Here is a 27791-nt window from a genome sequence, read left to right as displayed (position 1 = left end):
CCTCCCCACCCTCCGAGTGTCCGCTTGGGCGCCTGCCCGCGCGACTTCTGCAGTTCCTGGCGTTGGGGGAGGATACTTCCGAGGCTAGACCTGTGAGGAGAACGGCCGGGCCCTGTGATTGAGTCTCTCTACCTTCCGCACGTAAAGCCGCACTCTGTTTAATAGTTCAGTTAGAGTGGGATGGGGCTGGGCCCTATCAGTCCAGGCCATGAGGACCCTGTTACCCTAGTTGCCATAAATATTTATCTAGTGGAGATGGGAGGTTTGGGGGAAAGTGGGCAAGCACCAGGAGTCGACAGAGGCTGACCATCAGGGAATCGCTCTCTTTGGCGTGTGCATAGAATGTGGATGGCGAGGAGTTCTGAGCTGCTGGGTAGGTGCCTGGCCTGGCCTCTGCAGCACAAACACTTATAACACAGAGTCCCTAAACCCCTTAGGCCAGGCGTGGGAAAACACATTTCCCCCTAGTTTGGGTGTAGCAAAGATGAAACTTTTAAAAAAGACAGTTCACTAAAAGAAGAAAGGAAAAAAGTACAAATGCATTGGGACAGATGAATTTATAATGTTTGGATTTCTCCTCCTAAAATAACAGACCAGTCACAAATTAACTTGGGATGTAAGACTAATGCTTATTGAAAACCTATGATATGCTAGTCAATAGCCTAGGTATTTCATGTATGCTAGCTAATTTATTCCAATTTAAGCTTCACAACAACTTTGTGAAGTAGCTGTTACACCAATTTTATAGAAGATTAGCGTGGCGTGGAGAGGTAGGGTGAGTTTCCTTTCTAATTTCAAGTGTCCGTGGGTGGCCTAGAATTCAAAACTAGGTCTGTGTAATAGCCCAACTTGTGCTAGATCCTCTGCACTTGGATATCCAAACAGTCTCACCTCATCTCAGTCTTTGCTGGGAAATCTGGGGAGCCCTGGGTTAAAATACTTTTTTACCTGGTTCTGGAAGTTTTCCCTGTTTCTAGGACTTCTTCAGCTCCATGAAGCCCCAGAAGACAATGTGTCAATATCGCTTCTCCTCATTCCCCTAAATTAACTTTTCCGGTTAACTTTTGCTCTGGACAGTCAAACCTTAAGGGTCTCACCTTTGTTCTATTTTGTGAGGAAAAGTATTTGCTTTCTTATTCAGTGTTACCAGCTAGGAGAGATGATTTTCTGAGGCCAGGAACTTGAGGGAATGAGATAGGCAGTCAAAAAATAGGATATTTTGGCAGTGTTAGGGTCATGGACAGATTCAACTGAGTGACTATAAGATCTTTTCTTCTTTTTTTATTGCAGCATAACTGCTTTACAATGTTGTGTTAGTTTCTGCTGTAAAACAAGGTGAGTCAACTCTGTGTACATAGATCCCCTCTGTCTTGGGCCTCCCTCCCATCCCACCCCCATCGCACCCCTCTGGGTCATCACTGAGCCCCGAGCTGAGCTCCCTGTGTTACGCAGCAGCTTCCCACTACTGTCTGTTTTACACATGAGAGTGTATATATGTCAGTGCTACTCTCTCAGTTCGTCCTACCCCCTCCTCCCCCACTGTGTCCGCAAGTCCGTTCTCTACATCTGTGTCTCTATCTGTGCCCTGTAAATAGGCTCATCAGTACCATTTTTCTAGATTCCATATATATACATTAATGTATGATATTTGTTTTTCTTTGTATGACAGACTCTAGGCGCATCCACCTCACTACAACTGTCTCAGTTTTGTTCCTTTTTATGACTGAGTTATAGTCCTTTGTATCTATGTACCACAACTTCTTTATCCATTCACCTGTTGATGGACATCTAGGTTGCTTCCATGTTCTGGCTATTGTAATAAGGGAACGTCTTAAGGACTCTTAAGGGGCCCTTAATCCATATGTATATCAAACCTTATCTGCAGGCTAACTGAATGATAGTAGAACCTCTGTTATATAAGGAGGGGAGTCTTGTGACTGTTCTGAGATTAAAGAAGGCTATGTATCCTAAATATTAGAAGCCACAGATAGTTTAGACTCTTCACCTAACATTTGAGAGAAAAAAGAGAGCCAGAGAGTGAAATGACTTGCGCTGAGTTCACATAGCCAGTCCAATGTTCCCTATGTTCCACCACTAAAGAGGCAAGCTGGGGAGGGGGGCTCAAAATTAGCTCACTGCAACAGGAAGTGACAGAAGTACTAAAAGAGGAAGTTGCCAAGTAGAGCCTGGACATGCTTTTTAGTGTGACTTTGCATCATCAGCCAGTGTGGCTGATCAAAACCTGCAATTGCCAGCCTCAGTACTCCTTGCTCTGATGTTCTGCCCTCACCTGTACTGGGTGTCTTGGAACATACCAGGAGAAATGTACACAGATGGATAAAGATGTCGAGTATAGCCTTATTTTCAAGTTTATTTAGAAATTAAGGACAGTTGGGCCATAATCATCGAATTCTGACTCTGCTCCAGTGAATTCCCACTCATAGTCTGGCCCAGTGATGGATGTAGGGCTGCTGCTGTTTCATGCCCTGTGTCCCAGCTCTTCCTGATTCTCTGCCTTTGGCCTCCACCAGGGCCAGAGGAAGCTGCAAGAGAGGCACACGACAAGCTTGAGGATACCTTTATTGGGGAGGAGAGGGTCTAAACAGAGTCCTGACAAATCTAAGCATAAATGCTCTAAGCTCAGGAGAGAGATGCAATAAATAGGTGGCAACTGGGGAGACCTCTCCACACAGCGAGAAGGGGCACGGTTTGTCTCGGCCTCTGGTCTTGTTCATCCTCTTTGCTGTGTGAGCTGGGGTGTGGGGTTTGCTGCAACCTGGGGGCTTGGAAGAGGAATTCTCAGGGCTCTAAAGAGTATCAGATCCGCCATCTTGCTTGTGAGAAAGTCTTGGTCTTGGAGGTGTCTGAATTGCTGCCTAAGGGCTTATCTGAGGAAAGAAAAGGTGGAGGTGAGGCCAGTGCCAGATAAGGGACCCCAGAGCTCATGCCAGCAGTCAGTTAGGAGCTGCAAGGTGTGCCTGTCACATGAAGTCAAGCCCCTGGGGGACCGTCCTGTACCAGACCTGCCACAGTGAGTGCTGCCCCAGGGTCGGGCGCGCTGGCTTGCCCACCTGGCACTCTTATGCTCACTCAGGGAGCAACCCATATTTCCAGCAGGGCTTGGGACCCTTGCGTGTCCTCACCCCCAGCATCCTTCTGACAGCCTCCAGCCGTGCCAGGACCCGGGGGGCGTCCTGTGGACACAGCATCTGTAGCTCTCCAGGTCTCATGTGAAGCAGCTGGCTCCCCGTCATGGACCCAAGGGTCTTCACGGTGCTAGAAACAAAAATAGCAGAAACCGTCAGTGGTAGGGTGGAAGGACCCAGCCCTGGGTATCTGGGTGGAGAAGGGGCTGTTTGGGCTTGGAGGGCTGGGGTGACAGGAGAATTCACAGAAAGAGTGTCTGGAGGTCAGGGAGTAAGACAAACATACTGGCTTAAACCAACTCCATAAACTCCTGGGGTTGAAGGGACAAGTGCCCTGGAAGAGACACTTGTGCAGGGGGGGTCCACAAGTTATTGGCCCCCTTTACAGAGGTAAAGCTGTGGGACTTGGCACTCACACAGTGGAGAAGTTCTCTGCCTGTAACCAGGCTGTGACCTCCTCAGGCCTTGAGCTAAGTCGAAGCATTGGAGCCTAGAACCAGGGGAAGTGGGAGTCAGAAGCCATCTCATCTCAGAGCCACCCACAGCCCCTCTCATCAGGGTCCCTTCCCTGGGCTTTCATCAAACCATGTGTTTCACTCCATGGTTTGCTTGTCCGACAAGCATAAGGCTTGTTCTCTGCTCTGGCCCCACAATAAACTCGGCAGACAGTAAGCACGTGATAATACTGATTCAGTTGAACTAGGGCCATCTCCTCCACTTGTCAAAGAATCCTCCCTGCCCCCACCTCCGATTCAGGCTTTATAGCTTCTGAAGTCTAGGCATGCTAGTACCCGAGTGGGTGACTCGCTCTGACTCCTGCTGACTCCCGACTCTAGGGGCTCCAGGATGTTGCTGGGGATATAGCCACTCTGTCCCGTTGCATTCTTCACCAGCCACCACCGCTTGCTCTGGTCCAGAACCTGCCAGGGAGTCACCAGGTCAGTGCGAGCCTCTCTCCAGTCAGCCTTCCCCTCCCCCACCGGACTTTCTCTCTCGGGGCCCTGCCCAACCTTCCTTCACCTTCTCCAGGCCAATCCCTCCACCCCCCATGCTCCCAGTAGCTCCCATCAACCACCAACCACCGCCTCCTTTTCTCAGCTCAAGTCCATGCCTCACCTCCAGTACCTCTCCCTGGACCACTGTCAGTTCCTGTGGGTTCCTAGCTTCAAACTCATAGAGGACTTGCATTTTCAGGGCTGGCTTGACAGATCCGGGTCTGGAGGGTACAGGGCTGGGGCCATGGTTGTGTGTCTCCTCTTGAGCAAACTGTGAGGTGCTCCTTAACCTAGGGCTTTCCCCCCTAGCCCCCCAGAGACAGAGTCAGGATGGCTGGAGAGTGGGGCCTCAGAGATCCGGCCCCTGTCTCATCCCCAGATCTCTCCTGTTTGGAGTCTAGCAATGGCTTTTGGGGTTTCCACAGAGCTTGAGGGCAGGTCACTGTTAGATGGGCTTGGGGTATGGGTTTCTATAGGCAAAAGAGATCTAGATGTTGCTGATTTCTCAAGACTCTTCCGGCAGTGGAGTCTTCTGTATCTGAGCACTCCTTTGAGCACTTTATACTCAATCTCTGAGAAATCAGCTATGTGTGGGGAGTACTGAAAGAAGAGGGATTGGAACCTAGGAAGGTAAAAAACTGCTTTTTCACCCAAAGTAGGGGAGAGATGTGCTTGTACATGTCTGACTAAAAGAGAGCCTAGAGGTCAGTGAGGTGTAGAATCTGCAGATCCACAGGATCAGCCCAGTCCTTCCCTCTCCAGAACCACACGGTCCTGACAAAGCCCAGGGCATACCGGATGGAAGTAGCGTCTTGGTATCTTGAGAGCGCCTGTAGGGGCAGAACAAAGTGAGAGCAGGACGTCAGCTGCATGGTGGTAGAGAGCAGGGGTGCGAGACCACAGACCCATCTGCACACAGCTGCCTCATACCCCCTCACCTGTCTGCTTTCCACACAGAACCCACCTACCACTTAGGTGTCACGTGACCATGGCTGGACTGAGATGGTGGAAACTAGCTAGAGTCTAGGGCTTTGATTTGGGCTCTGTGCTAAGCTCCCCTTACCTGGTAGGAAGTTTCTGGAAGCTGCCAACCATCATAGAATGTGGGTTGGTAGGGCGGGGGCTCGCTGCCTGTCCAGTTGGCCCTAGGGAAAGAACAAGGCTGAGTCCACTCTGTGCCAGACTGTGGGATGTGGAGAAGGTGGAGATGACAGCACCTGGCCTGGGGGATCTTCTAGGTAATGGAGAAAGTGGCCCATGTGCACAGATGAAAGGCCCCAGGACACCCACATAGGAGCGAACAGCTAAGCATGTACAAATCCCACGGTGCGGGTATCTGTGGGTCAGCCTCACCTCTGCCCGTGAAAGTGCAGACACCCTAAGAGATGAATACTTTAACTCACTGTTGGGGGGTTTGAATGAAAGTGGCAGAACTGCAGTGTTAGGGCTGGAAGACATTCTTGGGGTCTAACCTATTTCAGTTCCCCAGCACCAGATCTTTCTTTCTAGCTGGTTCGTGTGTGGACCTCCCCCTTGTGATCACCACAGAGCACTCTGGCTGGCTCTAGGGTGGGGGCTGGTACCTGCCTCTCAGCCTGCATCCTCACCCATTGCCCAGGACGCCAGAGGAGCAGCACTGCCTGTGGCCTCCAGGCTGGCTCTGCTTGCCTGCCTGGGGAACGTGGAGTCCCTCCTGGAGGAAGTCTCTCCCTGCCTCCCAGAGACAGATGTGAATGCTGCTTCTTTGTGCTGTGCACACACATTCTGAATTGCACATGATTCTCACTTATCTGTATTTCTTACTATGTTGATCTCCTTGATAGCTGTCTCCAGAGTATAGTGCACAAGGGACAGAAGAGGCAGTAAAGTAAGTCGCTCAGTCATTCCCAACTCTTTGAGACCCTATAGACTGACTATGTAGTCCATGGAATTTCCAGGCCAGAATACTGGAGTGGGTAGCCTTTCCCTTCTCCAGGGGATCTTCCCAACCCAGGGATTGAACCCAGGTCTCCCAAATTGCAGGTGGATTCTTTACCAGCTGAGCCAAAAGGGAACCCCTAATAAATATTTATTCAATGGGGACAAATTATTCCCTCTTTTGAATCTTTTTTATTGGCTCCTTTTCTTTCTTTCTTTCCTTTTTTGATGTGGACCCTTTAAAAAACCTTTATTGAATTTGTTATAATATTGCTTCTGTTTTGTATTTTGATTTTTTGACCGGGAGGCAAGTGGGATCTTAGCTTCTGGACCAGGGATAGAACTCTCTCCTCAGTGCATCAGAAGGTGAAGTCTTAACCACTAGACTGCAAGGGAAGTCCCCATTAGCTCCTTTTCTTTGCCTTAAAAACATGCTCAAGTCTTCCCTTGACTCTGTTACTATGCTTTTTAAGATGCCATCCTATTACCTTCAGTTTAATTCAGTCGCTCAGTTGTGTCCGACTCTTTGCGACTCCATGAATCGCAGCACACCAGGCCTCCCTGTCCGTCACCAACTCCTGGAGTCTACCCAAACCTATGTCCATCAAGTTGGTGATGCCATCCAGCCGTCTCATCCTCTGTCATCCCCTTCTCCTCCTGCCCCCAGTCCTTCCCAGCATTAGGGTCTTTTCCAATGAGTCAACTCTTCACACGAGGTGGCCAAAGTATTGGAGTTTCAGCTTCAGCATCAGTCCTTCCAATGAACACCCAGGACTGATCTCCTTTAGGATGGATTGGTTGGATCTTCTTGCAGTCCAAGGGACTCTCAAGAGTCTTCTCTAACACCACAGTTCAAAAGTATCAATTATTTGGCACTCAGCTTTCTTCACAGTCCAACTCTCACATCCATACATGACCACTGGAAAAACCACAGCCTTGACTAGACGGACCTTTGTTGGCAAAGTAATGTCTCTGCTTTTAAATATGCTATCCAGGTTGGTCATAACTTTCCTTCCAAGGAGTAAGCATCTTTTAATTTCATGGCTGCAATCACCATCTGCAGTGATTTTGGAGCACAAAAAAATAAAGCCTGACACTGTTTCCACTGTTACCCCATCTATTTCCCATGAAGTGATGGGACCAGATGCCATGATCTTAGTTTTCCTAATGTTGGGCTTTAAGTCAACTTTTTCACTTTCCTCCTTCACTTTCATCAAGGGGATTTTTAGTTCCTCTTCACTTTCTGCCATCAGGGTGGTGTCGTCTGCATATCTGAGGTTATTGGTATTTCTCCCAGCAATCTTGATTCCAGCTTGTGCTTCTTCCAGCCCAGCGTTTCTCATGATGTACTCTGCATAGAAGTTAAATAAGCAGGGTGACAATATACAGCCTTGACGTACTCCCTTTTCCTATTTGGAACCAGTCTGTTGTTCCATGTCCAGTTCTAACTGTTGCTTCCTGACCTGCATACCGGTTTCTCAAGAGGCAGGTCAGGTGGTCTGGTATTCCCATCTCTTTCAGGATTTTCCACAGTTTATTGTGATCCACACAGTCAAAGGCTTTGGCATAGTCAATAAAGCAGAAATAGATGTTTTTCTGGAACTCTCTTGCTTTTTCAGTGATCCAGCGGATGTTGGCAATTTGATCTCTGGTTCCTCTGCATTTTCTAAAACCAGCTTGACCATCTGGAAGTTCACAGTTCATCTTTATCAAATTTTTTGAGGATGTGTCCATATGCCCTGCCTACATTTTCTTACCTCTGGATCTTTCTTTATTCCTTACCTCATGACTTTTACCTCTGCCATTACTCTGTTGAAACTAGTTCTTCTAAAGCCCTGATTATTTCTGATTGCCAAATCCAAATGGCCCTGTGTGATCTGTATCCTTCTATTCTATTACCACAGAATTTAGTGTCATTTGTAGTTTTGGGCCAGTTTGCTTCAAGAGAAATAGTTTGAATAAAATTGCCTGCAATTTAACTCTTTTGAAGGTTTTTACATCTCTTTTGTTAATTCTGTTCTCTGTGTTTTTGTCTTTCATTTCATTCATTCATTCATTTTTGGTTGTTTTAAGAAAAGAGAAAACATTTCAGGGTACACCTGACTTTAATCTTATATTTAAAATGATAAGCAGAAACAGAAAGTAGAATAGAGGTTACCAGGGGCTGGGGAAAGAAGGGAATGGGTAAAGAGTTTTGTTTGGTTGTTTAATGGGTATAGAGTTCCCATTTGGGATGTTGAAAAAGTTCTGGAAATGAATAAGGGTGATGGTTGCTCAATATTGTTAATGTACTTTATGGCATTGACTTACACACTTAAAAATAGTTAAAATAAATTTTATCCTATATATATTCTACCACAATAAAATAAATAGGTTATATTATGTTATATTTTATGTCTTTAGATGAAATGGACACAGAAGTCCTTTAATGGGGCTGAACTGAAAAATGAAACAAAACTGCTCGTTAGGCAAAAAGATTCCTAGAACCACTGGCTTTTCCCCCAGTTGATTTCTCTTTCTAAAACCCTGTTCTGTCTTGGTTTTCATGCTTCTGCTTTTTTGTTTCTCCGTTTAACTCTCTGGAATTTCTCTTTGCCTCCTTTACCTCCTTACCCCTGTTTCTTTCTGCCATCTCAAAGTTTTCCCAGGCCCGTCTCTCGTGGGGAGAGCAGGCCATGCTTGTTAAAGGGAGCTCTGCTCACTTTACTGCAGTGCTTACCTCCAGGGGGTCCCAACTATCCCTTCTGTACTGACTGTTCTCAAACCCTCGTAGCCAGGTCAGACTTCTCCTTGCAGGGCCAGGCCACCCAGTCTCTGCAGACACCTCAGCTCAGGGTATCCAAACAGATTTCACATCCCACCTCCACCCCACCTGCTCCCATCAGCTTGGCCTTGCTGCCCAACTGCCCCTGTCACCATTCCACCCACATGAAATATCTCTTCTCTTAGCTCCTCTGCCAGTTGGTTGCAAATTTTATTGATGTTACATTTGCAGCATCTCTTACATCAGTAATTGTTAAAATCTGGGCTGCACTGAGACAAAGTTTTCACTTCGTCCTTGACAAAAATGAGAAAAACTTTAGAAGAAGGTTGCCAGTGCTCCTTTCTTGGGAAGAATTGTTCTATTTTCTGAGATAATGCTTTTCTGCAATGGTGGGTGATGGTAAGTGTCTTGGTGTTTTTTTTTTTTTTTCCATTGTGTTTAGCCTAATTAAAAGTTGGGAACTCCAGGTAGATTTCCCTGATTTGTTTTAAGATATTTCATAGAGTAGAGGTTACCAGGAGCTGGGGAGTGGAGGAATGGGTATAGTTTTAACCGGTATACAATTCATTTTAAGATACAACATAGAGCTTGTCACCTCCTGCCCTACACCCCCATGTTGCTTGCCTCTGATTCATTCAGGCCTTATTGTCACTTACTGGCTGGTGGTCCAGGCTGTCCCCAGCCCTTTCCAGAGGTTATTCTCTGATGGGCTTAGACAGGACTGCAGCAGCTCGATGGCCTTGGTGGTGAGGAGGGGTGAGATCACTCGGGCTGCTAGGCCAGATTCAGGGCACTGGGTCTGGATCTGGGGAAGGATGAAAAGTGTCAGGAAGCCTGGGCTTCTTCGGGGGCAGGAGTGGGAAAGGGCTTGGGGTCCCTGGCTTCCTACTTTGCCCCAGGCCTGCTCTTTTCTGCCCTCACTGGTGTCCTTGGCTCCAACCCCAGCACACCTAGTCTGCTGAGAGGTACTTGCTGGGCAGAGTAGGGTAGTGTCTTGGGGTCAAGGAAGAGGGTGTGCTGGGGGTGAGCAAGGAGCAGACCCGTACCTCCCTCTGCCCCCTCCCTCCCACCCTGACCAGTCTCATCTTAACTTCAGCACGTCCCTCTGTACCACCACCCTCTTCCCCCCTACCCCCACCACCCCTGCCCTGACTCACGGACTCCAGAATTTTGAAGATGATGTGTACAAACTCAGGGGCACTTGTATCCTGCAACCTGGTGGCCAGCCTTCCCTGAGGACACAGGGTGAAGCCTGTCACCAGCCTTCCTCCCACCCCACCTTCACCAGGACCCCAGGGCCCCATAACTGTTCTTGGCTTTGGTGGGGAGCCTGGCATTCTCCCAAAGTAACCAAGAGTGGGGAGGGACGGTTCCAGGAGGAGAAGCTGGAGCAGCATAGGATGTTCATGGAGAGAAGAGGGAACAGGATTGCTGGCGGGGGAGAGGGGAGGGAGAGGAGGGGATTGTTGAGGTGGGGGAAGGGAAGGAGGGGGCAAGAAGAGCTGGGAAACTTGTGGGGAGTCACGTACCAGGAGGTTGAAGCTGTACTTGATCTTCTGGAAGCAGTCGATGTAATGTTCCTCTGTTATCTCTATAGCAAGAAGGGGGTAGATGGCGAGTCATATATCATGCCAAGACTTCCCCCCCTCCCCCAAACCCCAGCTCCTCTCCCCTGGCCCTTCGCACTCACCTCCCTTATTCTTTTTATTTTTCTTCCTGTGATTCTTCTTCTTACGACTAGTCTTTGACTGGGCCTCGTCCAGCTTCCCCACAAACATCTCGATGTCCCTTAGGACATGGTCCAGCACCTCCTGGACCCCAAACAACCCCTGGCTGAGTGGGCAGTTAGACCCGCCCTGGAACTCCCAACCCTGCCCCCCTCCACCACAAGCCTGAGCCTCAGGCCCAGCCCAGGGCCTGACCAAGCCTCTGTGTCCCCTCTCAGGCCAGGCCCTGCCTTGGTCGACCTGGGACCTGGCTCCTTGAGGTGACGGAGACAACTGGTGTCCTCCCTTTGGCTAGACAGCAAAAGCCTCAACAAGCCCAAGACAGTCTGCAGTTACCTTATCCCATTTTGGGTCCTCAGGGGATGGGGACCTCCTTGAAGGAGACAGCAAGAAGGTGCTTGACTCTCGGACGCTGGTGCGGAATGGCAGGGGCCTCGGAGATGGTGGTGGGGTGTCTGCAGAGGAAGAGGACCATGGCCCAGAACTTCTTTGATGGGGACCTTTCCTCCCACTGGCCCCCACGCCCAAACTTACCATGCTCTGGGCCCATCAAGTAGTGCTGTTTGGGAGGGGGTCCCCACTCCAGAGGAGGCGCCGGCTCCTTAGGGAGCGGCCTTTCCAGAGGAGGCCCCCTCCACCGGTCCTGGTCTGAGCGAAGGGCTCCAAACTGGGGCCTGTGAAGGGCATGACAGGGCCACAGCTTTGACTGGGTTCTTGGGGCAGAGGCTCTGCCCACACTTCTGCCCCAGGACCCAGGGGTACCACTGCCCCTCTCCAGGAGCCCCACCAGCCCTGCCCCCTGATCTCCATCCAAACCCTTCCCTGACTCTCCCCTGCGTCATCGGCCTGCCCTCCGGGACCAGTTGGTCCCACGTCAGTCTCTGAGGATAGTCTCCAGTGGCCCCTGGGCCCAGCACCAGTCCCTTCCCCAGGCCCTTTTGCACCCTGCTTCCAGCCTCACCACTCCCCAGGTCAATGTCTGTGTTATTGGGCCACAGGCCCCTGAGCTCCCCCAGGTGTGCGGCAGAGTCTAGCCCACCCAGACCTGAGCTCCAGGGTTCTGCAGGTGGGCTGGGGCAGAGGCTGCCTACCTTTGCTCTAGCTCCTCCTCCAGAGCCTTCTCCAGGCTGGTCTTCAGTCGCTCTGCCTGGAGGAACCAGCAGTCAGACAGGCTTGGGGGATGGGGGAGGGGAGGGGTAAGGTAGGGGGTGGTGATGGTTATTAGATCTCACCCCCACTTCCTGGCACTGGAAAAGCAGAGTGCTAGTGCCTCGCAGGCCCGAATCCTGCACGGTGATGGACAGGACAGAGTTGTAGGAGCCAGTGTTGAGTGCCACGTCCATGACCTTGATGCTGTCCAGGCGGTAGGACTCTAGCTCCTCCTGGGCCGAGCAGAGAGGCTGGCTGTGAGGTCGCTGAGAGCCCGACAGGCCCCTAGCAGCTCCTGACCTGGGTTGCTCCACCCTTCCAATGGCCTGGGATGGGGTGTCCTTTTCCCTGACCCCTGTGCCTCTATCTCCTGTTTCTTCCTAGTCCTGGGCATGTATTGGGGGGGAGGGAGGGGTGGCTGCCGTGTGGGGCATGGTGGATGGTGTTCATGACCCGGGGCTTGCTTTCCCACAGCCCAGGTTAGCTATGACCGCTGGCAGGGAATGGTGGGAGGCTGACCTTGGTCTCGATGTCCAGCAGTTGGAGCCAGCCATCCCTGACCTGCAGGAGCAAGTCCTGGCTCCACACCCGGCCCTGAGCGTCCATCTCCTGCAGCTTCTGCAGAACATCCTTGGGCTCTTGGACTCTCTGTGTCCCCAGCTTACATGTCATCAGGTGCTGAGGGGACAGGAGGAGATGGGCTGGGAGAAGGTTTGGAGAGGGGGCTCACAGGTGGGGATGGAAAGGGCTGGGGGTGGGGGAAGGGCAGCAGAGGGGGAAGACATGTCCCTGGCCTCCTCACTGGCGAGGCCCCAGGCAATCCCCATAAAGCAGTCTTCAAGAGACAATATGAGGGCTGGAGGCAGTCAGGCTAGGATGGGGCTCCCAAGGTGGGGACTGATGGGCTGTAGGAGGGGATTTAGAACTCTGGAAGAAGAACAGTCATCGCCTGTAACAGTCTGCTGCTGCTAAGTCGCTTCAGTCGTGTCCGACTCTGATCAGCCCACCAGGCTCCCCCATCCTTGCGATCCTCCAGGCAAGAACACTGGAGTGACTTGCCATTTCCTTCTCCATCTGTAACAGTCTAGATGGTGGTAAATATAGGGAGGGGGCGTGGGCTTCAGCTATCCAACAAATAAGTCTCAACTTCTCCAGGTAGGATATAGGATGCTCAAATTCTGTCCCCTACTTTTCTTTGCTCTCTTTGAGAATCACCCACCCAGCCTGGTCCATCTCTTCCCTGACCTAGCCTTCCTGTCTCCGTGCCTTTGCTCATGCTGCTCCCCACGCCCAGAATGCATGTCCCACTTCTGATAATCCATTAACTCCCAGTCTCTCAGGAATAAGTCAAGCCCACCACCCTTCTCCCTGATTATTTCTCCAGGGAGAAATATCACTCTAGGTCCACACTGACCTCAGTCTCCACTTAGGCCCTTGTCCCCTGCTAGTCTGATCACAAAGGCGGGGTTTTGCTGTTATTCTCCCTCCTCAAGGATACCCTTCGCTTCTACCATCCTTGTTCAAAAGTCACAGTCCTGCCCCTTGTGCTCCCCTCCAGGTCCTCGCTGGGAGGATGCCATCTGCCTCCTGCCCCTTGACCCCACTGCCCTGCCCTGTCCTCTGCATAGCTCCCAGCTCTTCTTCAAGTTCACTCGGCCAGCATACTCAGGAGCCCTGATATCATGAGCAAATGCCCTGGCACCCTGGGCACGCCTCCCCTGCTCTTGCCTCCTAGACCTAAACAAAGCTAGTTCCCAATCCTCATTCACTCCATGAAGCCCAGGGATCTTAGTCCCAACTCATCTGACTTGGGGAAGCCTGACTTCTTCCAGACGGTTGCTCCAGCATCCCTCCCTGCCTTTTTTTCCGGGTGAGTGCTAAATCTACTGCTGCCCGGGGGTGGTTTCTACCCAGACCCTCAGCCTGATGCAGTGTCTGCTCTTCCCTGCCACGCCCTTCCAGCCTGAGCTGTCACGTGGTGTCAACAGCTGTCCTGGCAACTAGATCTGGCAGGGCCAGTGTCGTTCTCCCAGGCAGTGCCTGAGCCTCCACTTCCAGGCTCCAAGCCCCGCACAGGGAGCTCAAGCCCAGATGGCTCCCCTCTCAGATAGTGGCCCTTTCAAGTCCCTGCACAAGGACCGCTGGCTGACCTCACACATTCTGTCCTTCAGCTGTACCAGATCCTGGGCAAAGAGCAGTTTCTTGGGGCAGGGGATAAGCCGAGAGACAGGAAGGGGTGGGATCGAGTGGTGGCAGGTGACTCCCGGCCCATCCCTTTGCTACTTGGGGATGGGATGCCCACTGGCTTAGCTTCCCCTGCCCACGCCCAGCTGCCCCGTCCTCCCCTGCGCTTAGCAAATGCTCAGGTAGGCTTGCTGGACCCGAGCCCACCTGCTCTGGCTGGGTCAGGCCGTTGGCTTCTGTGGCAGACTTATCTCAGATATCTGCTTTTTGTCAGGGTCGGGGGCACATAGAAGAACTTGGCTTCAGTCAGGAAATTGTATGGGGCCCTAGGGTTACTCACCTCCACTCTGTGCTGCAGGTGGGTGGGCTCTAAGGCGATATTCTGCAGGTACTCCTTCCGGTGCACTGCCGTGGCAGGAAGCAAGGGGGTGAGGGCAGAAGAAGGAGTTGAGACAGGCACAACTATCGGAGGCGGTCAGTGTGGGGAGGGAGAGACTGGAGGCAGGGGGTTCAGGGAACCCAGAGGGAGAGAAGGGGACCACTTACAGTAAATGGCTCTGCTGCTTGGCCGGGACATGCTGATGCTGCTGAGATGACTCCCTAAAGCCCAAACTGAGCAGAAGAGACAGCGATCAGAGCTGGGGAGAGGGATGAGCAGGCAGAGCTGGGTGGGAGAGCCGCTGTCGCAGCCCATCCCTGACCTGGGTCTGGGGCTCAGACCACGGGTCTTTCTGGATGTGTCTCCAGTTGTTTCCTCTGAAGGAGCTCTCCATCCTGGCTGGGCCTCGGAGGCCCCCAGGCAGGCTCTCAACTTCCCATTATTTGGCCAATAATGCTTATCCTGATGGCCCCAGGGAAGCTGTGTGGACAGGCACCTGGGACCAGATCCCATCCTGGGCCCGAGTGTGAAAGGTTCTGGATGGGTGTGCCTGGCTTCTGGACGGGAGGCATGAGGGTCAGCAGCCTTCCCTGTCACAGCAAGCCTCTTGTCCAAGCCTGTTTCAACTCTGCAAATTGGGAGGAGGCCTGTGTTGGCTCTTATGCTGGGGAGCCACTCAGGAGGGGTGTACGTGTGTGTGTATGCACACACATATGTTTGCATGTTTATGATGGAGCTCTGTAGGATGTGTTAGTGACTTGCACTTCCCTAAATGTCTTACTAAAACTGCTGTCTTTGCCTTTCCATACTCTGAACCCTCTGCCCAGAGCCCCTCCCCACCCAACCTTGTAAATTCCAGCTCAAGGAAATAGATGTTTTTTCCAAAGAAGACATACAGATGCCCAACAGGCACATAAAAAGATGTTTAACATCACTAATTCTTAGAGAAATGCAAGTCAAAAATCACAAGAAGCTATCATCTCACACCTGTCAGAATGGCTATTATCAAAAAGGCAAGAAATAAAAAATGTTGGTAAAAAAGAAAAGGGAATCTTTGTGCACTGTTGATAAGTAAAATGTAATGTAAAATGGTGCAGCTTCTGTGTAAAATAGTATGGAGACTCCTCAAGAAACTAAGAATAGAATAATCATATGATCTAGCAATCCCACTTCTGGTTATTTATCTAAAGAATATGAAAACATTCACTGAAAAAGATATCCACACCCCTATAGTCATCATGGGGTCTTCCCAGGGGGCGCATTGGTAAAGAATCTACTGGCCGGTGCAGGAGTCCCAAGGGATGAGGGTGGATCTCTGGGTGGGGAAGATCCCCTGGAGAAGGAAATGGCAACCCAGTCCAGCATTCTTGCCTGGAGAATCCCATGGACAGAGGAGCCTGGGGGGCTACAATCTGTGGGGTCCCAAAGAGCTGGTTGTGACCAAGCACACTCACAGGCATGTTCATCCTGGCCTTTACAAAAGCCAAAATATGGAAACAACTTACGTGCCCATCCACATGCAAACGGATAAGGAAGATGTAGTACATACAAAGGAATATTAGTCAGCCATAAAAAGGTGAAATCTTGTCATTTGCAATAGCATGCATGGACCTTGAGGGTGTTATGCTAAATGAAGTAAGACAGAAGAAGACAGACAAATATTGTATGACTCCACACTTAGGTAGAATATAAGAAACAAACAAAACAAACGAATAGACCAAACCAAATGAAAATAGAGATAACAGATACAGAGAACAGGGTAGAGGTTACCACAGGGGAAGGGGCAGGAGGGAAGGTGAAATGGGTTAAGGGGATCAACTGTGTGATGACGGATAAAGTAAATTTTGATGGTGAGCATGTTATAGTGTGTACAGAATTAGAAATATAATGTTGTACACATGAAACTTATATAGTGTTATAAACCAAGGTTAATGCAATAAAAAAATAAGTTAAAATAAATATATTACAGTTTAAGGATCACCTCCTCATTGAAGCCCTCCTTGATCACCCCACTCAACCCTGCCCATCTTCCTAATGCCACACCTAGTCTTATAAGTTCCTCTCTAACAACAGTACCACCCCAGTTAGTGCTGTGAGCCTAGAGTCAAGTGCCTTATGAACTTTATGTCATTTAATTTTCGCTACCATCATTTATGCTTCCCTGGTGGCTTAGGTAAAGAATCTGCCTGCAATGTGGGAGACCTGGGTTTGATCCCTGGGTTGGGAAGATCTTCTGGAGGAGGGCATGGCAACCCACTCTAGTATTCTTGCCTGGAGAATCCCCATGGACAGAGGAGCCTGACTGGCTACAGTCCATGGGGTTGCAAAGAGTCAGACGTGACTGAGCAACTAAGTATAGCACCGCACAGCACCATCACTTATACTTCCTTGATCCTATGTGCTGAGTGCTGTTCTACAGATGTTACACCCAACAACTCATTTAATCCTCAATACAACCTTGCTGGGTGGGTACTGTTATTACCCCTTTGACCAGATGAGGATGATATGGTGATTCAAAGAGGATAACAGGTCTGAGATCACAAGTAAATATTTTATAGAGAATGAACTCAGCTGGGCCTGACTACAAGTAAGACAGAAGAAGACAGACAAATATTGTCTCCATGCTTTAACTGTTTATGTATGTGCCTCTGTCACTGGGCTGTGCCCTCCTGAGAGTGGACTTATGTTGCCCCTGCTGTTCCCCCAGTGCCTTCCTAGCATGGAGGGAGTCTAGAATACACACATACATTGAAATGGAATGGAGGTAATTGAGATGCGTGGGGGTGTGGTGGGAGTTAGCTGAGTGTGTGGGTCAAGGGTATGTGTTAGTTTAATGATGTGTGTATGCATCATGGATAGGTGTCAGTTCTGCGGGTGTCCTTGCATTTCCGTGATGCATCTGAGTTGTACAGAAACCCTGGAATATCCTGGGCAAAGTATCAGAGAGCAGCCCACGCCCCTGTAACTAGGACTGCTATGAAAATAGCAGAAGATCTGATAAGATGACTCAGTGTTGGGGAAGTGAGTTTCTAGTAAACAAGGGATTGTGTATGGGTCTGTGTTTTCCACGTTTGGGAGGATCCCTTTCCTCTCCAAGGGTAAAGGGTTCTAAAAGCCTGCTCCCCCTCTCCCCAGCTGCACCCCACAGGCTGCAACACTTCCTGCTTCTAGATCTAGAAGATAAAGAAGAGAAAATGAACTTCGTTTCTGTTAGCACCCCTCCATACCTGCCAGCCCCTTCACAGAGGATGGTCCCTGTGGGTTTTATTGCAGCAAAACAGAAATGAGTGAACAGCCTGTGGCACATACCAGCCAAACAGCCCTACAAGAGTTAAACAATCTTGGTTATTCTTTAGCTGTTACTAGTAACAAACACTTGTAGCTGGACTTGGACTTCACAAAGCTGATTACTCTCTGACTCCATATAGATTATACTCAGCACCTGGCATTCTTCTCCCCCTCCACTCTCTTGTAGCATTCTGCATTTCAGAAAGAAGGTCACAGGCTGATAACTTCAGGAACACAAGACCCAGTTGCTGAGTTGCCCGATGACAACTGTGGCCGTTTTGAAATGTTGCAAAAGAAAAAGAAAACGCAAGACCTTCAAGAGGATATAAAACCTCTCCCTATTCCCGAGAAAGGGGGGCATAGTTCTTGAGACGCTAGCCTGCTGTGTTTCCCTTGTGCCTGGCAAAAATAATAAAGCTATTCTTTTCTACTTCCTCCAAACTCTGTCTCCCTATTTCTATTTGACATCGGTAGACAGGGAGCCAGGATTTTGGCAACAATCTCTCTTGGCAGGTCCAAGCAACATCTACTGCTCCACATCACAACAACGAGGTGGAGTAGGGCTGGGGGATGAAAGGTAGGGGGTGGAGGAATGGGGTCTGACTTTGGTCTGTCTTGCCTTCTGGGAGGGGGGTGGGTCTGTGGCAGCCCAGTTTCCCTGTTTATCCCCCACGTTTAGGGAATGGAGCAGGGAAGAAGTTCATGTCTGCATCATGAGCCCTGGAGAGAAGCAGCCCAGAGATGCTGCTGGAGCCCTGCCTACCTCCCTCTCTGCTCCCTGGCCTGCTAGCCTTCAGCCGAGTCCCAAGCCCTCCTTAGGGCCGCCACATTGAGAATGGGCTGGAGACCCTGGCCTAGGAAGCCACTGAGCTGTCCCCACTATGTCGGGACCTCCTGAGGCTTGGCTGGGCCCTGATCTTCCAGAGGGCCAGGCCCTTACCTGGGCTCCAGTGAGACCTGGAGGCTGGTGCCCCCGAAGGGGCAAGTGTCTGAGCTGGTGGCCTGGTGCTGGCGGTGGGAAGATGGTGGCTTCTTTGCTAGTGGCGCAGTCCCGGGCAGGGGCCCTGTGGTCAGGTGAGCCCTGAAGCAGGCCGGTCTTATGGTGCGGAGGTCAGGAGGCAGCCACACCTGTGCTCTTTGGACTCTTGGCGGGTGGGGCGGCCTCCAAGGCTACCAACTGCCCAGTGCCAGAGCCCAGGCCTGTGGCCACGCCTGCGCCGACAGGTGTCCCTAGCTTAGACAGAGCCCCTTGCTTCTGGGCTTCCTGCTTGACTTGCCTCTGCCGTTAGCGTGCAGCCCCCTCTTCCCCCTGCCTGTGGGTGCCTCCCCTGAGGCCCCAGGTCAGCCTCAGGCACTGGGGCAGGGAGCAGGAGCGGGCATCCCGGGCACAGGTGGCGGAGGTGGACCCAGGCTTGGGGGCGGTGTGGGCTGGCATGTGTGCCTGGGTGTGCTGCCCATGGGGGTGTGCGGTCATGGGTACCCAAGTGGTCCCTGTGAGCAGGATGTGGGGCTCACAAGAGTTGATGGGGGCTGGGAGCTGGGACCCTATGGGCATTAGGTGGAGGACTGAGATTTCTTCCCAGCAGGGCCCACCTCATCCTGCCTTTTCTTTCCCCTCTGGCCCAGCAGGGAGCCCTTCCCTCATCATTCTTGCTCTTCCACGCTTTCCTCCCCACCTGACCCCATGCCCTTAGACTCCTGGTTGAGCCTGGGCAGCTTCAACAGAGATGGGAAACTCAGACGCCCCTCCGTCCCTGGTTGTGATCCAGTCCTCGTGCTTCATGATATTTAAAAGCCTTCCTTGGCATCCAGGCTGCCTGCCCTCTGGGGGCTCACAGTCTAACAAGGGAGGTAGGACAGAAACAGGGAGTGAAGCAGGAGGGGAGAATCAGTCAGTCAGTTCAGTCACTCCGTCATATCTGACTCTTTGTGACCACATGGACTGCAGCACGCCAGGCTTCCCTGTCCTCACCAACTCCCGGAGCTTACTCAAACTCATGTCCATTGAATCGGTGATGCCATCCAACCATCTCATCCTCTGTCATCTCCTTCTCCTCCTGCCTTCAATCTTTCCCAGTATCAGGGTCTTTTCCAATGAGTCAGTTCTTCACATTAGGTGGCCAAAGTTTTGGAGCTTCAGCATCAGTCCTTCCAGTGAATTTTCAGGACAGATGTCCTTAGGATGGACTGGTTGGATCTCCTTGCAGTCCAAGGGACTCTTAAGAGTCTTCTCCCACCATGGTTCAAAAGCATCAATTCTTTGGTGCTCAGCTTTCTTTATAGTCCAACTCTCACATCCATACATGACTCCTGGAAAAACCATAGCTTTGACTGGACAGACCTTTGTCGGCAAAGTAATGTCTCTGCTTTTTAATATGCTATCTAGATTGGTCATGGCTTTTCTTCCAAGGAGAAAGCGTCTTTTAATTTCATGACTGCAGTCACCATCTGCAGTGATTTTGGAGCCCAAGAAAATAGTCTCTCACTGTTTTCATTGTTTCCCCATGTATTTGCCATGAAGTGATGGGACTGGATGCCATGATCTTTGTTTTCTGAATGTTGAGTTTTAAGCCAACTTTTTTTCACTCTCCTCTTTCACTTTCATCAAGAGGCTCTTTGTTCTTCTTTGCTTTCTGCCATAAGGGTAGTGTCATCTGCATATCTGAGGTTATTGATATTTCTTCTGGCAATCTTGAGTCCAGCTTGTGCTTCTTCTAGCCCAGCGTTTCCCATGATGTACTCTGCATATAAGTTAACTGAGCAGGGTGACAATATACAGCCTTGATGTACTCCTTTCCCGATTTGAAACCAGTCTGTTGTTCCATGTCCAGTTCTAACTGTTGCTTCCTGACCTGCATACAGATTTTTCAGGAGGCAGGTCAGGTGGTCTGGTATTCCCATCTCTTTCAGAATTTTCCACAGTTTGTTGTGATCCACACAGTCAAAGTCTTTGGCGTAGTCAATAAAGCAACAGTAGGTGTTTTTCTGGAACTCTCTTGCTTTTTCAATGATCCAGCAGATGTTGGCAATTTGATCTCTGGTTCCTCTACCTTTTCTAAATCCAGCTTGAACAAATGGAGGTTCATGGTTCACATATTGTTGAAGCCTGACTTGGAGAATTTTGAGCATTACTTTGCTGGCATGTGAGATGAGTGCAACTGTGCGGTAGTTTGAGCATTCTTTGGCATTGCCTTTCTTTGGGATTGGAATGAAAACTGACCTTTTCCAGTCCTGGGGCCACTGCTGAGTTTTCTAAATTTGCTGGCATATTGAGTGCAGCACTTTCACAGCATCATCTTTTAGGATTTGAAATAGCTCAACTGGAATTCCATCACCCTCACTAGCTTTGTTTGTAGTGATGCTTCCTAACGCCCACTTGACTTTGCATTCCAGGATGTTTGGCTCTGGGGAGGGAGCGTGAAGGAGAAGTTTCCACACAGTAGGAAACTGTCTCACAGCGGGTTCTGTGGGGAGTTTTGGAATCTCAGAAGGCAACATAACCGGGAGGGGAAAAAAAAAAAACCCCACAGTATACACACCTAACTGCAACTGGGGAAAAGAGAGCTTTCCTGGGAAAGGCTCTAACCTAACAGCATAAGGCGCAGCCTGGCCCGCTCAGAGAACAAACAATTGAGCAAACACCGAAGGAGAGCTAGCTGCATACCGGCCCCTCCCCGCCGAAGGCAGAGAGGCAGGCTCTTGACAGCCAGAGCCAGAAGGCAGGGGCTGCTGCAATCTCATCCCCAGAGAAGGCTGTGAGCAGGCTCCCAGCTGCTAACCACATCTTCCTGAGATCCTGGATGACTGACATCCGCCGGGCGGGTCACAGCCCGAGATTAGCTCTCCAGAGGAGACACACAGCACACCTGAGATGGTGTTCTTGCAGCGCACCCAGGAAACTGAGCAACCGGGACCGGAGAGGTGATTAAGACACAGCCCACCTGGGACAGTGCTCTCACCAAGCACCTGATCGCCTGAGCTGCGCAACCTGAAAAGGGACAAAACGCATGCCCAGCCCACAGAGACTGAGCCAGAACTGTATCTGAGTGTCTCCTGTGGCGGTACGGGTCATCAGAGGCCTGCTGCAGGGGCAGGGGCTCTGGGTGCAGCAGACCTGGATATGGCATAAGCCCTCTTGGAGGAGGTCTCTATTAATCCCACCATAGAGCCACCAGAACTTACACAGGACTGGGGAAACAGACTCTTGGAGGGCACAAACAGAACCTTGTGTACACCAGGACCCAGGAGAAAGGAGCAGTAGTAACCCCACAAACTGACCCAGACATGCCCCCGAGTGTACAGGAGTCTCCAGCAGAAGCATGGGTCAGCAGTGGCCTGCTGCAGAGTCGGGGGCGCTGAGAGCAACAGTGTGTGCGTGGGACCTTTTGAAGGAGGTCGCTATTATCTTCACTACCTCCACCAGAGTTTGGCCTCAGGTCAAGCGACAGGGAGGGAACACAGCCCTGCTCATCAACAGAAAATTGGATTAAAGATTTACTGAAAATGGCCCTGCCCATCAGAATAAGACCCAGTTTCCCCCTCAGTCAGTCTCTACCATCAGGAAGCTTCTATAAGCCTCTTATCCACCAGAGGACAGACAGAATGAAAATCACAATCACAGAAAACTAACCAAACTGATCACATGGACCACTGCCTTGTCTAGCTCAATGAAACTATGAGCCATGCCATGAAGGGCCACCTAAGATGGACGGGTCATGGCGGAGAGTTCTGACAAAACATGGTCCACTAGAGAAGGGAATAGCAAACCACTTCAGTATTCTTGCCTCGAGAACCCCATGAACCATATGAAAAGGCAAAAAGATAGGCCTCTGAAAGATGAACTCCCCAGGTCAGTAGGTACCCAGTATGCTACTGGAGAAGAATGGAGAAATAATTCCAGGAAGAATGAAGAGATGGAGCCAAAGCAAAAACAACACCCAGTTGTGGATGTGACTGGTGATGGAAGTAAAGTCTGATGCTGTAAAGGGCAATATTGCATAGGAACCTGGAATGTTATGTCCATGAATCAAGGCAAATTGGAAGTGGTCAAACAGGAGACGGCAAGAGTGAACATTGACATTTTATAAATCAGTGAACTAAAATGGACTGGAATGGGTGAATTTAACTCAGACGACCATTGTATCTACTACTGTGGGCAAGACTCCCTTAGAAGAAATGGAGTAGCCATCATAGTCAACAAAAGAGTCCAAAATGCAGTACTTGGATGCAATCTCAAAAACAACAGAATGATCTCTGTTCATTTCCAAGGCAAACCATTCAATATCACTATAATCCAAGTCTATGCCCCTACCAGTAATGCTGAGGAAGCTGAAATTGAACGTTTCTATGAAGACCTACAAGACCTTCTAGAACTAACACCCCCAAAAGATGTCCTCTTCATTATAGGGGACTGGAATGCAAAAGTAGGAGGGGAGAGAAAGGAGGGAAATTCCCATGTTTGTGTGGTGGTGGGTCTTGTGGTCAGAGACTCGGCCCTGTAGGGTTAGGATCTGTGCTGGAGAGTCCTGTGATCTGGGAGCAGAGCCTGGGTCCAGCCCCCCCCCACCCTTGGCTTCCTTGGGGCCATCCAAGGAGATCTCAGCCTATTTCCCTGCCCCCATCCCAGCCAACAGAGCCCTGGGTCCAGGGATGGGATCTTGTCCACGGGCCTTCCAGCAGAGAGAGACCATTAGGCAGCCAGCGTTAGAAGCCAGGGGGTCACGTGGCTCCTGAGCCAGCCCCAGCCGTGGCCTCATGGATCCAGCTCTCCTGACCTCCCTGGCTGCTCTGTTTCCTGGGTCTGAGGCTCTTGGTCCTTTAACTTCTCTCAGGACAGGACAGCCTGTCCCTTCATTGCCTCCCCCAGCCCCAGCCCCAGCCCTGGTCCGAGTGCCCTGCCAAGACTGTGTTCCTGTCCAGCTCAGGCTGGGCCCTGTCCTTCCCACAGGCCTCTTCCTGCGTTTGGGGGTCAAGCACTGCAGGTACTCTCATGGAGCCTGGGAGCAGAGGCTGGGAGAGGGGCCTGGCCTGCTGCAGAGATCCCTGTGAAATCTTCAGGTGGAGAAACAAGGAGCTCCTCTTGCATCCTCAGCATCTTGCACCTTCAGGGCCCTGTAGGAGTGCCCTTGGGAGCAGGGCAGGTCTCCTCAGATAGGAGTCCTTGGAAGCTTGGGTGGGGCTGGGTCTGGGGCTTCTTCAGTGCCAGGCATTGTGGAACCACTCCAGGGAAGGGGGCATTTGGAGCGATGGAGAGCCCAAGCCCCTCATCCCTGGGGATCAGGGGGACATAACTGATGCTTCCACAAAGAAAGCTCCAGGTGTCAAAGAAATTCTTTGCAAAGTAATCCTGACTGGGACACCAGGAGCCAGGATGCAGGTGTGAGGGGAAGGGATTGGGGACTCAGAGGCATCTCCTTGAATTACAAGGCTGTGACTTTATTCATTCATTCATTTATTCACTTATATATTCACTCTACAGCTATATACTGAGGACTTCCTGTCTGCCAGACACTGTGTTACATGCTAGGGGACACCGTGGAACTCAGCTTGAGTTCAGTATCTCCCTCCAAACCACCCAGCCTCTCCTCCCATGTTGCCAGCTCAGCAAAGGCGCTATCACTGGTCAAGTGTCCACGTGGGGCACAACCTCTGCACCTGGTCCATCACCCATCCTGTGAGTCCCATCTCCTTAGCAACTTCCTAAGCAACTAAAACAACAACAACAGGTCCACCTTCCTCCCATCCCGCCTCCACCGCCTGAGTCCTGCCCATTGTCAGATTGTCTACCTGTGAGGGCACTGTAGTCTCCTATACCCCCTGCCTCCAATCTTGTTCTTATTAGTCCCCCTCGTCCTTGCAGGCAGGGGATCTTCCTTAGCTGGAAATTTGATCATCCACTCCTCTGTATAAAAACCATCACTAACTCCCCACTGATCTCAGGACAAGATCCAAATCCTTATCACGGCACTTAAAAAAGATGCATAAATTTATTAAAACTTTGGAGATATCTAACAGTTTATTGGATAAATTCTTATTATCTTTAGGAAATCTAGAATCTGAGGGATTGGATTTCAAAAGATTTCAAAAGAATTCCTGCTAAAAACTTTCAATACTGTATTCTTCATTAAACTGGGACTTGGACCACTTTGGGCATCCTTTTGTCTCTGAACCATCGCTTTGATAAACTAGTCAGCAGCAGTGCATGGAATGGTGGCTAGATGAGAGACTGGTATTCTCTCTCACCCAGATATAGCGAACAGCGCCATAGTTCCTACTTAATGAAGCAGGAGCTTTGTGAACTTGAGGCTCCAGCCTCTGAGTTCGGCCCTTATCTCCCCTCACTTCCTGCTGCTTGTACTTTACACTCAGCTTAGAGACTGATTCATGATTGATTTCCAGATGTGTCATGACTTGGTACCTGCCTACCTGCCATTCTCTCTGCCCATGGGAAATGCCCACTGTCCTTTGTGTCTACCTGTAAGCTCTACCTTCTCTAGAAGCCTTCCCACTGCCCGAGACTGGTGGGGACCAGGCCCTGGTTCACACGTCCCTCCACTACTGCATGTGTCGCGTTGAGGGAAAGTCCACATCAGAGACCTCAGGGGAGAGAAGGACCTGTGGACAAATACATGAACTGTGGCACCCTGGGCACAAAAGACCATATACTGTTTTGGGGGCATCAGGGAAAATTTCCCAGAGCAGGGGATGCTGGGGCCAGAGCTTAAAAATCACATAAGAGTCAGGCCCAGAGATGAAGTGGGAAGGGAGTGCCAGGTGGAGGGAGTAAAAATCCTGTTGGATGCATGAGTGGAATGGAGTGGTAAACATTGGGAGTGGTGTGTGTGTGTGTGTGTGTGTGTGTGAGAAGATGGTGATGGCAGGTGACAGGGAATATCTGTGTCTTTATCACTTGGTGGTAAGTGGAGTCACTGAGTGCTTTGAGTTACTGAGTGTCACAAAGATATGACAAGGATGTCGCTAGTCCTTGCCCAAATCCCCCCTCCCCGCCCAATGCCCCCGACCCCTGGGAGAGCCTTGCCACTTGCTGGTTCTCGGGGCCTAGAGAGAGGCTACTGAGGAATCAAGGAAGAAATGAACCCAACTGCACAGGTTTTAGGCTAAAGGGGCCAAGAAGCCCCTCCAGGCTATCTTGGCCTGGTCGTGGAAGCGGGCCTGGGCTTCTTGACAACTCCAGAGCAGACCCTGGTCAATAGGGGGCAACTCTGGAGGACTCTAGGGAACGAGGGCTCTGGTTTCCTGAAGGGCAGTGAGGGAGACAGGTCAGGGCTCTGGAATCTGGGGGCTGAAAGGCTCCAGGGGTGGGATACCAGCTAGGAGCGTCTCAGGCTCACGGAATGGATGCCAGAAGCAGAGTCCAGCCGGAGGTCTGGCTGGTGCCCTGCACAGACAAGGCACGGCCTCCACATCAGGTCAGGGGTGGGGCCCGAGTCACGGTGGTCCTGGCTGGGGCTGATGCATAGTCCAGGGGCTGCCAGGCAGTCACAGAAACAGTGCATCTCTCTCTGCTGCCCCCAGTACTGGCACGCAGGGCGAGTTGCTTCCATGAGCCAGACAGAGGAGTCAGCAAGAGCCATGATGTCCCTGCACTTGGAGCTTGCCTTCCGGGGGTCAGAAGAAACAAACATGTTCAGCATGGGGTCCAGAGTGTAGAGGGAGGGGCTGGCCTCACTGGGAGAGGAGGGGTCTGAGCTGGCCCAGGATTCCTGCACACACATGGCCTCTGGCCTGGTTCCCAAGAGCAGTTCTGCTGTGCTCGCCACCTCCACCTCCACCTTCCTGCTGCACAGACGCAGAGGAAAGGGGTCTGCAGCTGGAGGAGGCTGGGAGCGGGTGACTTGGGGGCAAGCACTGTGCAGCCAGGCTGGTGTTGGAGGATTAAATTTTCAGGAAAGAAGGCTGGGCTTTAGGTGTTCCTGGAAACAGCTCTGTTCAGGGGCTGGGAGGCTGGGGTCGGAATCCCAGAGCCCACCATTATCTGCCCTGCTTGCCTTGAGTTCCTCGGTCTCCTAAGCCCCCACACCCCAAGCCAGTTCTTGGGCCTTGTTTCTCCATCCTTCTCCTAACTGTCCCTGGCAACAGGATGGCCCTCTAGATGACATTCTCAGTGTCCCTCCCCCACTTCTGGGCAATTGGTTCTGCCTTTGTCCAGCCTTAGATGGGGTGGGTGACTCCCACACATACCTCCTCATCCCACCCCTCTGTTTTGCATCCCACCCCTCATCCAGGGAGATCCATGGTCCCCAGGGATGAGATTCCTCCAGCCTTCTCTCACCCAGACAGCCTTGGCAGAAGGGCCAACAGGGACACCTGGAAACCTCTTCACTAGAGGCCTGACCCTTGGACGGTGATTCAGAGCAGGCATCCAGGGAGACTGGGGTGGAGAGGAACCCCAGGCCAGGCTGGGGAGGGCTGCTTAGGAAGCAGAGCCTCAAAGAAGGGCCTGTCCTCAGTGATCTTAAGGGAGGAGACGGATATATGCCTGGCTCACGGTCCCACCAGGGGCAGTGCCCTGGGTCACCCTCCCTGGGCCCGGCCTGGCTGCCTGCTATGGGGCCTGCTATGGGTGTGCAGGGGAGGGGACTCAACCAGCGACTCCATCACGCACTTCTGTTCCTGTCCGCGTTTCAATCCGCTGCCCAAGGCGAGCATAATGCAGCCATTCAAAGTCTATTCAGTGATGCGGGGGAAAGTTCATGCTGCAGCACAAGATAGAAAGGCAGGCCACACAGTGGTAGATACTGTGTAGATACTAATTTAGTGGAATAAACAAATAAATACATAAATTGAGATCATATAAATAAAAACATAGAAAAAAATCTAAAAACACACGTAACCTTATAAATCGAAACAAAGCATTGCAATCATGTAAATCTTAAATATAGCAAATGTTCATGATGTTGTATTAGGTGAAAAAAGCTTGTTATAAAAAGGTCATATTCAATTTTATAAACAATTGTAATCATGAAAATCTAAACATAAAAATAAACACCAGCGTTTGAATCTAAACACTTTCTTGGCATCCATTCTGTGACAGGCACCTATGTGCTTATGCTCACAACAACATTTTGAAGTAGGTTCTGTTATTTTCATCTCCAGGTTAGATTTGAAGAAACTGATGTACAAAGAGGCGAGAGGTCATTTATCCCGGGTCACACCCCAGAGATGGCAGGACAGCCATTTGAACCTCCGCAGCTTGGCTTGAAGAAAAGGTACTAAAAGAAA

At 50.8% G+C, this 27791-nt stretch overlaps 1 protein-coding gene and 1 long non-coding RNA gene across 5 annotated transcripts; one reads left to right on the top strand and one right to left on the bottom strand.

The window, feature by feature from the left end:
• The first annotated feature begins 14 nt into the window (after positions 1-14).
• LOC122436572 lies at positions 15-17984 on the top strand. 2 transcript variants are annotated; one of them, XR_006268045.1, is made up of 4 exons: positions 15-141; positions 1291-1335; positions 9054-9221; positions 17737-17984. It is a non-coding gene; the product is annotated as an uncharacterized LOC122436572 (long non-coding RNA). The 2 variants fall into 2 exon arrangements; XR_006268044.1 differs by having other exon boundaries at positions 62-373.
• Positions 2562-18647, bottom strand: EPS8L3 (EPS8 like 3). 3 transcript variants are annotated; one of them, XM_043460394.1, is made up of 20 exons: positions 18490-18643; positions 17489-17583; positions 14429-14494; positions 14223-14287; positions 12218-12376; positions 11782-11931; positions 11641-11696; positions 11084-11223; positions 10886-11004; positions 10513-10633; positions 10352-10413; positions 9980-10054; positions 9479-9627; positions 5205-5286; positions 4937-4971; positions 4263-4437; positions 3938-4066; positions 3563-3636; positions 3144-3276; positions 2562-2888 (listed from the first exon to the last, which is right to left on the bottom strand). In XM_043460394.1, exons 3-20 carry the CDS (start codon positions 14457-14459, stop codon positions 2877-2879), a joined length of 1767 nt encoding a protein of 588 aa, XP_043316329.1. In that variant the 5' UTR covers positions 14460-14494; positions 17489-17583; positions 18490-18643; the 3' UTR covers positions 2562-2876. The 3 variants fall into 3 exon arrangements, with proteins under 3 accessions (XP_043316329.1, XP_043316328.1, XP_043316330.1); XM_043460393.1 differs by lacking the exon at positions 17489-17583 and having other exon boundaries at positions 18490-18647; XM_043460395.1 differs by lacking the exon at positions 17489-17583 and having other exon boundaries at positions 14429-14520; positions 18490-18641.
• Positions 18648-27791: the final 9144 nt, after the last annotated feature.

Source organism: Cervus canadensis, chromosome 2 (genome assembly GCF_019320065.1).
Source record: "Cervus canadensis isolate Bull #8, Minnesota chromosome 2, ASM1932006v1, whole genome shotgun sequence".
In the NCBI taxonomy this organism is placed as follows: domain Eukaryota; kingdom Metazoa; phylum Chordata; class Mammalia; order Artiodactyla; family Cervidae; genus Cervus; species Cervus canadensis.
Note: the sequence above shows the minus strand (reverse complement) of the source record. Positions and strands in the feature narration are given on the sequence as shown.